The 12551-nt window shown below is 41.9% G+C and overlaps 1 protein-coding gene across 2 annotated transcripts in view; it reads left to right on the top strand.

Moving 5' to 3' along the window:
- CTNNA2 (catenin alpha 2) overlaps window positions 1-12551 on the top strand; it is a 918592-nt gene that overhangs the window by 647512 nt on the left and 258529 nt on the right. For both annotated transcript variants that reach the window (XM_073586716.1, XM_073586715.1), the window contains exon 9: window positions 9661-9766. In XM_073586716.1, the coding sequence (XP_073442817.1) occupies window positions 9661-9766 (106 nt within the window). The remainder of the gene's footprint in view (window positions 1-9660; window positions 9767-12551) is intronic.

Here is a 12551-nt window from a genome sequence, read left to right as displayed (position 1 = left end):
ATGTGCAAGTGTATGAATTATCTTGAACTTAATTATGGAAAGTTAAAAGTATGATCCTTAACCCTTCCCCAAGCTGTGACACCACATATGCGTCATGAAAGTCGCTGCAAATCCGACCTGTGACGCTTATGTGGCATCATGGCGAGATTGCGTTTCTGCGGGTCAGGTGACCGGGGTCACTGAAATGTCACCTGACCTGCAGGGTACAGGAGGACCTGTACTTGACTCCAGAGGGGTGGCTTTGCCCCCCCGTGGCTACGATTGCTCTGATTGGCTGTTGAAAGTGAAACAGCCAGTCAGAGCAACTGTAATATTTCACCAATGAAACTTGGTGAAATATTACAATCCAGCCATGGAGGCCGCCATCTGCCCCCGCCACTGACTGACGGCTGCAATCTGCCACCGCCATCAGAATTTCCTCCCCTCCTGTCATCCACTCCCCTCTTCTGCCCTCTGCTCCCCCCGCCGTACGATTCCACCCCGCAGTACCTCTCGGTGTCACTCCTGGTGTCCCACAGTCTCCAAGCCTTCCCCCATGGGTGCCACCATCTTCCTTCCTGTTAAAAAATGGCAGGCACATGCTCAGTGTGCCTGGTGAGATCTGCCGGCTGGCACTCAGCAGATTCCATTCATTCCAGGTACATTTTGATCACTGTAATAGACCCTATCAGTGTGATCAAAATAGAAAAATAATAAATAAGTCCACCCTTTATCACCCCCTTAGATAGAGAAAAATAAGAAAATAAAAAATGTAATTATAAGCAGTGTATAAAAGAAAACATGGGTGGCACCACTATTATCGTTGTTGGTCTGAACTGTGTTCGGCTGTCATACTGCCAGCTTGCCTTGAGCCATGGGTGCTCGTCCTTAGGAAACCACAGCAATATCTATAGTCCATAGAAGAAAAGAAGGACCACACTCACTGGGCTAGTGAAGAAAAACTTGCTGCTTTATTGGCACATGTGAGACATGTTGGCCAGGGGAGTGAGAGCAGGAGTGAACAGGGAGCTGACAATGGCTGTTTCATGCTAAACAAGGTAATTGAAGAGCTCGTTTAGCGCACAACTGCCGCTGTCAGCTCCCTGTTCACTCCTGCTCTCACCCCCCTGGCCAACATGTCTCACATGTGCCAATAAAGCAGCAAGTTTTTCTTCACTAGCCCAGTGAGTGCAGTCCTTTTCTTCTATGGATGAAAAAATGTAAATATTTTCATTTTTCCATTAGGGTTATGGTTGGAATTAGGGTTAGGGTTGGAATTAGGGTTAGGGTTGAGGTTAGGGCTGGAATTATAGTTAGGGTTGGAATTAGGGTTGAGGTTGAAATTAGGGTTAGGGTTGGGGTTAGAATTAGGGGTGTGTTGGGGTTAGGGTTGGATTAGGGTTAGGCTTGTGGTTAGGGTTATAGTTAGGGTTGGGATTAGAGTTAGGGGTGTGTGTTGTGAATTCACTTTCTGGCCTAGCTCTGCTTACTAGTTAAGGTAGTGGAGCTGGTTATATTGACAGAGGGGTCCTCGAGTTCTCTTTCCAGGCTCCCTCTGGTGGTTACAGGAGGTAATGGAGCTGATCTAATTAACAGAGGCCTGCCACCTGATAATGAGGAGGACGATTGGACATCTGGAGTTTTTGACTGGATTTAAGACAGCTGACTCACTCTATCCCTGCTGGTGATTTTTTCCTGCCCCCTGAGGTCTTAGTTTCCAGCTCAGTCCCTGCATGCTCAAGCTAAGTGTTCTTTTGCTATTGTTCACATTTGATTTGGTTTTGTCTATTCAGTTTTGTGCGGTCAGCCAGCCCCAGCTGGGGCTGTGCTGAATTTCCATCCTTATGTTACTGCTTGTGCCCGTTTGTTTTTGTCCCTTATTAGATTGGCCTCTTTTTGCTCTGCTTTCAGAATATGCCAGAGTGCTGATATAGTGGGCGAAGTCGAGTGACTTCAGTATTTTTCTATCAGACGTGTTGGACATTTTTTGCAGGGTTTTTGCGTGATTGCAGAGTGTCTTTCCTTTCCTGTCCTGTCTAGTTAGTGTGGGCCCCATCATTTGCTCAGCCTATTTTCCTACCTGCGTTTATGTTTTCATCTTGTCTCACCGACAATATATGTTTGGGGGCTATCTATTCCTTTGGGGTCTGCTCTGGGGCAGTTTAGAGTTCCCCTTTCTTGCTTTAGGCTTATTTAGTTCTCCGGCTGTGTTGAGGCATCTAGAATCATCGTAGGTACGCTCCACGGCTGCTGCTATTTGTGTGGATACGATCAAGGGTCTGCAATCCACTTAGTTACCAACCTCTCTAGTTTTCTGTGGCTTAGCTTGGTCTTGCTTTCCTCCTCGGTGACCCAATCATAACAGGGGTTAGGGTTGTGGTTAGGGTTATGGTTAGGGTTGGAATTAGGGTTTTGGGTGTGTTGGGGTTAGGGTTGGAGTTAGAATTGAGGGGTTTCCACTGTTTAGGCACATCTGGGGCTCTCCAAACGCGACATGGAGCCACCATTGATCCCAGACAATTTTGCGTTCAAAAAGTCAAATGGTGCTCCCTCCCTTCCGAGCCCAGACGTGTGTCCAAACAGTGGTTTACCTCAATATATGGGGCATCAGCGTACTCAGGAAAAATTGCACAACAATGTTGGAGGTCTAATTTCTCCTGTTACCCTTGGGAAAATACAAAAATGGGGGCTAAAAAATGATTTTTGTGGAAAGAAATGATTTTTTATTTTCATAGCTATGCGTTATAAACTTCTGTGACGCACTTAGGGGTTCAAAGTGCTCACCGCAGATCTAGATAAGCTCCTTGGGGGTCTATTTTCCAAAATAGGGTTACTTGTGGAGGGTTTCTACTGTTTAGGCACATCAGGGGCTCTGCAAACCCAACATGTTGCCCGCAGACCATTCAATCAAGTCTACATTTCAATCTAGCACTGCTTTCCTTTCGAGCCCTGATGTGTGCCCAAACAATGTTCCCTCCACGTTTGGGGTACTAGGGTACTCAGGACAAATTGGACAACAACTTTTGGGGTCCTATTTCTCGTGTTACCCTCGTGAAAATAAAACATTGCAGGCTAAAAATCATTTTTGTGGGAAAAATATGATTTTTTTTATTTTCACGGCTCTGCGTTATAAACTTCTGTGAAGCACTTAGGGGTTCAAAATGCTCACCACACATCTAGATAAGCTACTTGGAGGGTCTAGTTTCCAAAATGGTGTCCCTTGTGGGGGGTTTCTACTGTTTAGGCACATCAAGGGCTCTGTAAACGCATCATGACGCCCGCCGACCATTCCAAACCAGCACTACTTCCCTTTTGAGCCCTGATGTGTGCCCAAACTGTGGTTCCCCCCACATTTGGAGTATGAGGGTACTCAGGACAAATTGGACAACAACTTTTGGGGTCCAATTTCTCTTGTTACCCTTGTGAAAATAAAACATTGCGGGCTAAAAATATTTTTTGTGGACAAAAACTGATTTTTTATTTTCATGTCTCTGCACTATAAACTTTAGTGAAACACTTGGGGGTTCAAAGTTCTCACAACACATCTAGATAATTTCCTAGGAGGGTCTAGTTTCCAAAGTGGGGTCACTTGTGGAGGAGCTCCAATGTTTAGGCACACAGGCACTCTCCATATGCGACATAGTGTCCGCTAACTATTAGAGCTAACTTTCCATTCAAAAAGTCAAATGGCTCTCCTTCCCTTCCGAGCCCTGCCGTGTGCCCAAACAGTGATTTATGATGACATATGAGGTATGGGTGTGCTCAGAAGGAATTGCCCAACAAATTTTAGGATCAATTTTATCCTGTTGTCCATGAGAAAATGAAAAATTGATGCTAAAAGAACATTTTTGTTGGAAAAATTAAAATGACCATTTTTTCCTTCCACATTGCTTTAGTTCCTGTGAAGCACCTGAAGGGTTAATAATCTTCTTGAATATAGTTTTGAGTAGCTTGAGGGGTGCAGTTTTTAGAATGGTGTCACTTGTGGGTATTTTCTGCCATATAGACCCCTCAAAGTGGCTTCAAATGTGAGGTGGTCCCTAAACAAATGGTTTTGTAAATTTTGTTGTAAAAATGAGAAATCGCTGGTCAACTTTTAACGCTTATAACTTCCTAATAAAATTGTGTTGAGGTAAAGTAGGAATGTGGGAAATGTTATTTATTAACTATTTTGTGCCACATAACTCTCTGGTTTAACAGAATAAAAACTCCAAATTTGAAAATTGCAAAATTTTCAAAATTTTGCCAAATTTCAGATTTTTTTCACAAATAAGCTCAAAAATTATTGACCTAAATTTACCACTAACATGAAGCCCAATATGTCACGAAAAAACAAATCTCAGAATCCCTAGGATCCATTGAAGCGTTCCTGAGTTATTACCTCATAAAGGGACACTGGTCAGTATTGCAAAAAATGGAAAGGTCATTAAGGTCAAAATAGGCTGGGTCGTGAAGGGGTTAATATATGAAATACAAATATCAAATAAATATTATATAATTTCTGATCATTTTAAATATAATAGAAAATTAATATTTACCTAAACCAATATCCAAGTACCCACACCCCGACATGCGTTTCGCACATTGCTTCCTCAGAGGAGACCTTGTATGAAGCTGGATGATTGCATTTGTTTAAATTTTGTTAAGCCTCTGAGTTTAATGGGATTGGCCAACCATGTTAAGTGTTTTGGGACCTCTAGACTATTCCCAATGATTGCTGTTCTGCCCAGGGGCTCAAGTATTTTCAATTTGTTAAATAGAAGTGTTTCAGAAGTTTTGTTTTTTATTTTTCACATTGTATATAGTCTGCAAATAATGATCTACAGTATATAATTTTTGGGTGTAAACATCATAAATGCACAAAATTTTGTTTCTATGGAACCCATGTGAATAAAAGGTAGATGGCTAAAGGTTTAGCTCAGGATGGTTCTGATTAGGGATGAGCGAGTATATACGTTAGGATTCGGTACTCAGCGAGTAATGCGGTACTTGCGGTACTCGAATCCTAGCGAGTTTTTCACTACTCGGCTCGCAATATTCGACACAGCCCGCACAGCCCAGAACAGTCCCCACACAGTCCAGCACAGTCCCGCACAGCCCAGAACAGTCCCCGCACAGTCCAGCACAGTCCCGCACAGTCCAGCACAGTCCAGCACAGTCCAGCCCAGCCTGCGCAGTCCCACACTGCCCGGCACAGTCCCGCACAGCCTGGCACAGTTCTGCACAGTCAGTACAGTCCCGCACAGCCCGGCACAGTTCCGCACAGTCCAGCACAGTCCCCATAGCCAGCACAGTTCCGCACAGTCCAGCACAGTCCCGCACAGCCTGCACAGTCCCGCACAGCCAGCACAGTCCCGCACAGCCTGCACAGTCCCGCACAGCCAGCACAGTCCCGCACAGTCCCGCACAGGCAAGCACAGTCCCCACAGCCTGCACAGTCCCACACAGTCCAGCACAGTCCCACACAGCCTGCACAGTCCTGCACAGCCCGCACAGTCCCGCACAGCCCGGTACAGTCCCGCACAGTCCCCACAGCCAGCACAGTCCCACACAGTCCAGCACAGTCCCACACAGCCTGCAAAGTCCCGCACAGCCAGCACAGCCCCGCACAGTGAAGCACAGTCCCGCACAGCCTGGCACAGTCCTGCACAGCCCAGCACAGTCCTGCACAGTCCAGCACAGTCCCGCTCAGTCCAGCACAGTCCCGCACAGCCCAGTACAGTCCTGCACAGCCCATTATTTGCATTTCCCATAGACTTACATTGGACTCGCTACTCATTACCAGTACTTGAATATTAGGAGGTACTCGTAACGAGTACAGCAAATCCGAGTATTTCACTACTCGCTCATCCCTAGTTCTGATCTTTAATGCTTGGGCATTGCAAACCATTTTGTGAAAGATCACTTTTTGGAGCTACAATGTTAATAAAATGAAGAAAGACCAACATCTGATTACTGGTAAAGAAGATTTATGGATATGGATGTGGTGAAGGAAACTTCAGGCCATTTCCTTGGCAATGGGAGCCATGGAGGGAAGAAAAAATACAGCAACTGGTAATTTTAATACATGAAAACCAGAGATAAAAATAAAACCAGAGGAACAAAGGGGAAAGACACTTTGACTACGCGTTTCATGCTACTAGGTCTTAGTACTTCATACATACTTTTTGCAAGAACATTTTTTGCATTTTCTGGATTTTTTCCTCTTCTCTCCATAGCTACAATGTTAAAACAAAATAAGAAGTAACCAGGCTCCAAGTTATGCTATGCATCAAAAGAGTCTATTAGTTCTATCCCGGAATGGAAATTTGTAGTGGTATAATCCAGCACAAAGATGAAGGCCACCAAAGTAAATTTTAATGTGTAGGTTAAAAAATTAACTAAGATCACCATCTATTGAGTGCCAAAGAGACTAGATAAAAGCACTGTTCCGCTACATAAAAACTAGAAGTGGATAGAATGTGGGTGTACAACATTTTTCCCAGAAAGAGTGAAAATTAATCATAATGCAAATATGTCCAAAAAACAGTGCAACTAAATCCAGCATAAGCACTTAATGTAAAATTCAAAGAGAGAGGTGTACCATAATTATGTACCGCTGACCTGGTACAAGTACTTGTTTTCCTCTGTAATTGGCACAAGTGGTTTGATGAAGTAGGAACGTTCTGTACCACAAAGAGCTCGAAAAAACATTGTTTCCAAATAAATCACTTTATATTTTGTTGAGAAATACCAACAAAGCTCAGTTTGTTATCAAAGTTTCTTGTCAATCCTGGGTTACAAGATGTAACATAGTAACATAGTTTTGAAGGCTGAAGGAAGACCTTATGTCCATCTAGTTCAGCCTATTTTTAGTGCAGCTGTTCTGCATTGTTGATCCTGGAGAAGGCAAAAAACCCACAGAGTAGAAGCCAATTTTCTCCATAGGGAAAAAAATTCCTTCCCCTAAGCTGGGTCAACCATCTACCTATAATATTATGTTATTCGTAACCTTCTTTACTGTTACTCACAAGAGAATCATCCATTCCTTTCTTAAATTCATTCAGTGAGTTGGCCATCACCACTTCCTCAGGAAGAGAATTCCAGAGCCTCACTGCTCTTACCGTGAAGAACCCTCTTCTATGCTGGTGCAGAAATTGTCTTTCATCCAAACGAAGAGAATGCCCCCTTGTTCTTGTCACAGTCCTTGGTACAAACAGTTCATTGGAGAGATCTCTGTATTGCCCTCTGATATACTTGTACATATATATTAAGTCTCCCCTAAGTCTTCTCTTTTCTAGAGTAAATAGACCTAATTTTGATAACCTTTCTGGGTATTGTAGTGAACCAACTCCATTTATCATTTTAGAAGCCCGCCTTTGAACCCTTACAAGTTCAGTAATGTCTTTCTTGAGCACCGGCGTCCAAAATTGCACACAATACTCCAAGTGTGGTCTGACGAGTGATTTGTACAGAGGGAGAATTATGTTTTCATCTCGTGTCCCCAGACCTCTTCTAATGCATCCCATGACCCTATTTGCTTTGGTGGCAGCTGCCTGACACAGGGCACTCCAATTTAGCTTCTTATTGACTAAGATGCCTAAGTCTTTTTCCATGTCTGATTTCCCCAGCAGTTTCCCATTTAGTAAGTAATTGTAGCATCTGTTTCTCCTTCCCATGTGCATAACCTTACACTTATCTGTGTTAAACCTCATTTGCCATTTTTCAGCCCAATTCTCCAATTTACTCAAATCTGTCTGTAGTTGCAAACTGTCCTCCTTTGTGTTAACTACCTTACATAGTTTTGTATCATCTGCAAATACTGATATTTTACTGTGTAAGCCATCCACTAGATCATTAATAAATATATTAAATAGTAGGGGGCCCAATACAGAACCCTGTGGTCCCCCACTAGCAACCCTGGCCCAATCTGAGTATGCCCCATTAATAACCACTCTTTGTTTTCTATCACTAAGCCAGCCACCTACCCATCTACACACATTTTCCCCTAGCCCAAGCTTTCTCATTTTACTTACCAATCTTTTATGTGGGACAGTGTCAAATGCTTTAGAGAAGTCGAGATAAATGACATCCAATGATTCTCCTTGGTCCATTTGAGAGCTTACATCCTCATAGAAGCTGATCAGGTTAGTTTGACAGGAGCGATCCTTCATAAATCCATGTTGATATGGAGTTAAACATTTATTAACATTGAGATATTCCATAATGGTATCCCTGAGAAACCCTTCAAAAATTTTACCCACAACAGATGTTAAGCTTACCGGCCTATAATTTCCAGGTTCCCTTTTACACCCCTTTTTGAATATTGGTACCACATTTGCTTGCCGCCAATCAAAAGGAACAGACCCTGTTTCTATAGAGTCTTTAAATATAAGGAATAGAGACCTGTCTATCACATTACTTAACTCCCTTAATACCCGAGGGTGAATGCCATCAGGGCCTGGTGATTTGTCAATTTTAATCTTACTAAGGCGGTTCTGCACTTCTTCCTGGGTTAGGCAAGTAATACTTAATGGGGAGTTTACATTATCACTCTGCATTTCCCCTGGCAAATCCTTTTCCTGTGTGAACACATGTAAAATGGATTCTTTTGTATGGAACATTTCAGGGAGTTAATTGATAGAATTATTTGATATCTCTAATGTTTAGCATTTTCTATAGTGTTTTATTTTTGGATATCAAATAGATCCAAACTAACTAGATCTTTCCCTGCCACTAAAAACAAAAGTACTGAAGTAATAATGCGTCAATCAATTTTTATGAAGGGTCCAGACTCCTAATACCCTTTCCTACATGAAGTTGCTAGATAAAATACCACTGACGGTAGAGGAAATTTCCTTTATTATGGATTAATTTATATTGTTAGAAGATCAATGTAAAATTGAAACTCGCCATGCTCTTGATCTGGCATTTTTAAACAATTATCTGAAAGAAAATATTATTCCTAGGGGACTGAAGATGCCTTTTACATTAGTTTTTCCCCAGGATGTTTTATTCACAGAAGAGTGGGAACAGTATATATTGCCCAATGTTCTAGAGGGATGTTGTCTAGATTGATCAACAAAAGGAATGGTAATGCGCCTTCAGATCGCCATTTTTTCCTTCCTGTTCTCAAACAATATGGTGAAACGCAAGTTGTGCCTTACATAGCCTTCAAATTGCCACTGCTTTTAAATTGTCTGATTGGGTCAATAAAGATATACAAGAATGCACATCTCCTAAATCATAGCAGATCATTGATGCAAATTAATATTATCCATGTCTTACCTGAGTTGCTGATGACAGTCACCATTGATTTGAGGCAATTTGCCAAAACGTGCATTCAACCCAGCAGTCTAAGCATCAAGTTTTGGCCCATGAATGTCTATTCAAAAATTTGATATTCAAGCAGAGCTGTCTTCTTAATGAGCACTTAAAAATGTACATACTATTAAATATAATTCATGAGCTTGAAGAAGCCATCAAACTAAACTGCTGGCGTGAAACTTTAGATAAGAGCGGAAGTTGGCACACGCCTTCCTTTATTCAGCACGGCTTTAGAAGGTGAACTCATAGTAAATTACAAATCATTTAATTAATGGTAAAAAGGGTAGAAAAAAAAATCAGTGATCAAGGTAGTTCAGTCCGGGTGGTTATTTCAGTCATTTAATTGAATTGCAATTACACTATTTTCTTTTGTAGAGGGAAAGGTCCACTAAAGAACACATCTGATGTGATTAACGCGGCCAAGAAAATTGCAGAAGCAGGCTCCAGAATGGACAAGCTGGCACGTGCTGTTGCTGATCAGGTAAGACTTCTTGAGAAGATCTAAGAAAACTCTTATTAAAGAGCTATTCCCAAAATCACAATGTGGTCCTTTAAAAATGGTCCTTTAAATTTTTTAAAATCTTTCTACTTTTGCACTTAATGTTCACTCCCACTCTCCTCCAAAGGATGACCCACCAGGCTTAATTTATTCATCAGTGGTACCGGTATTTGAAACTGCCCTTTAGAAGTTTCATTTCATAGTAGATCATGCGCAGTGGTGTCTCAGCTGGCTTCAAGGAAAATTGTGGTTTTCTGTGATGGATGATATCACCAAGAGCCTCGGAGTCACCTTCATTACTGTGCAGAGAAGCCGTACTAGGATGTTGTGCATGTGTACAGGTAGCTACGAGGAGCAATCTAATGAAGGACTAGATGTATGCCAAACACTGAGAAGAGTGATATACTGTGAGAGAGGCTCTGTGTACAGGGGCAGAAAGGTAATACATATTGCAGAAAAGAATGTAGTGTATGATGGGGCTCTATATAGAGGGGCTGATAGGAGAAATGTACCTCAGGAGGGGGCATTGTGAACCAGAGCTAAGATTAATTTACGCTAACTGTAATTCTTACTTGCTGATGAGAAATCAGTGATGCAAAACTTCAAATGAAGCTCTCTTCATGCTTATGACAAAGGATTTTCTCCTGCTGTGCGCATCAAAAGAGAGAGATTTGCAGTTTAACAACGCAAACTATCAGCAGCAGCCAATAAACACAGCTCTGCACTGCTTATGTGGAGGATTGCAGAATTGTTGTGCTCTGCTGTGACCAGCTAAGGATGTAAAGCCACGAGGCAATTATACTGATGTAGATTATTATTATTTATTATAATCGCGCCATTTATTCCATGGCGCTTTACATGTGAGGAGGGGTATGCATAATACATACATTTACAGTAGTCTTAAACAATACAAGTCACGACTGGTACAGGATGAGAGAGGACTCTGCCCGCGAGGGCTCACAATCTACAATAGGATGGGTGAGGATACAGTAGGCGAGGGTAGAGCTGGTCGTGCAGCGGTTTGGTGGATCGGTGGTTACTGCAGGTTACAGGCTTGTCGGAAGAGGTAGGTCTTTAGGTTCTTTTTGAAGGTTTCCATGGTAGGCGAGAGTCTGATATGTTGTGGTAGAGAGTTCCAGAGCAGGTGGGATGCGCGGGAGAAATCTTGTAGATGTTAAAAGATAAAATTTGTTAGGTATGGAACTGTACAGGAGCAAAGATTCGTAAGGTAAATTTCACACTTAGATTAGCTTGACAACTCATAAAGTTGGGGTTTGTCAAGAGCACACATGAAAGGGAGGGGGGGTCTGTAGCACTGAGCAGAAGCAAATGCTGCTGGGCACTGTAGTTAAGCAGATAGAGTAGGACCGTATATTCTAATATCTGAAGTTGGATGCACCGAGGAGCACGTAGGGTTGAAAAAAACATGAAATGTTATGTTGGCCTTAGTCAATGTAATTCAGTTCTGGCTAATTTAATAAGTTTTTATTTGGGGAGCAACAAATACTCTAAGTTATACCAAACACAGTAAAATACTAGATTACTTACTGTATACCACCTTGTCTATAATAGTAAGTGGGTTTACATCTTTAATCGTCACTAAGGGTAACAAATACCCTAGAGTAAGACTTAAGAGCATAAAAGAAAAAGGCACACAGCTGTTCCCATTCCCACTGCCACTTGATGGAGAAACTCTACACTAGAATATCAGTACAAAAATGGAAGGATTCAGGGATGTCAGGTGACGGTTAAAAACCAACATTTATTATCAAAATGTCATTAAAATATTCTCAGGCACATAATGTCTGGCAACGCTGCATGAAAACACAGATCTACACGTTTCGACCTGGGTTTTGCAGGTCCGAGTCTGGCACCTCCCATCTTCTTGCGACGCCGTCCTTCTGCTTGCATCATCGCTTCCTGCCATCTCTCTCCTGTGCAGGCACACTTCTCTTCCCTGGGCAGAGCAAAGTACTGCAGTGCACAGGCATTGGGAAAGGTCAGAGAGGCCAAGCGCCTGAGCACTGCAATACTTTGCTCTGCCCTCAACAGGGCAGAGAATTACACCTGCACAGAAGCACGATGCCTGAGAGCGATGAAGCAAGCAGGAGGTTGGCACCCATGGGACCGGACCGCATCGGACCACCCCCGAGTGAGTATAAGAAAACTTATTTTTCTTATCTTTCAGGTCAGACTGGAGGTTTATCTACAGCATTATTATTATTATTATTATTATTATTATTATTATTATTTAAATAATTACTTATAAATTGAAACCAGATCAAGTTTTAACATTTTGTAGTGAGGTGCTTGAGTTACTTTAAAATGCAGTCAGAGATGTCAGACACATTGGAACATACAATCATAAATAAATGAATAAAAAAGAAAATACAAAATGACAATATTTTGTCTCCCATCATAAAATGTGAACTGTGACTTTATCACATGTTGTGTTTTAGCTTCTCTTTTGTCTTACCATTTATCCGATTTAGTAAAAAAGACAAAAAAAGAGTAATATAAATGATAATTTAATGTAACAACCTGAAGAAGCAGAACATAAGAGTTAGTGAACAGCAACAAGATGTTTGGAACATTATCCAGGCAGGTGGTTGAATACTGTACTTGTTATGAGTCAGCGCAACCCCACTGATAAAGCTTCTCTGGTTCTGTGAGTGCGGAGAAATCAAATCTTATAAGTGTTAATTGACACTTACATTAACGACTAAATATAAACATGCAGACAGTGTAAGGTGATTAGAAAGGAAGG

This window comes from Dendrobates tinctorius, unplaced genomic scaffold (genome assembly GCF_039654945.1).
Source record: "Dendrobates tinctorius isolate UK_male_01 unplaced genomic scaffold, ASM3965494v1 ptg000095l, whole genome shotgun sequence".
NCBI lineage: Eukaryota > Metazoa > Chordata > Amphibia > Anura > Dendrobatidae > Dendrobates > Dendrobates tinctorius.
The sequence above is the reverse complement of the archived record's forward strand: the minus strand, read 5'-3'. Positions and strand labels throughout refer to the sequence as shown.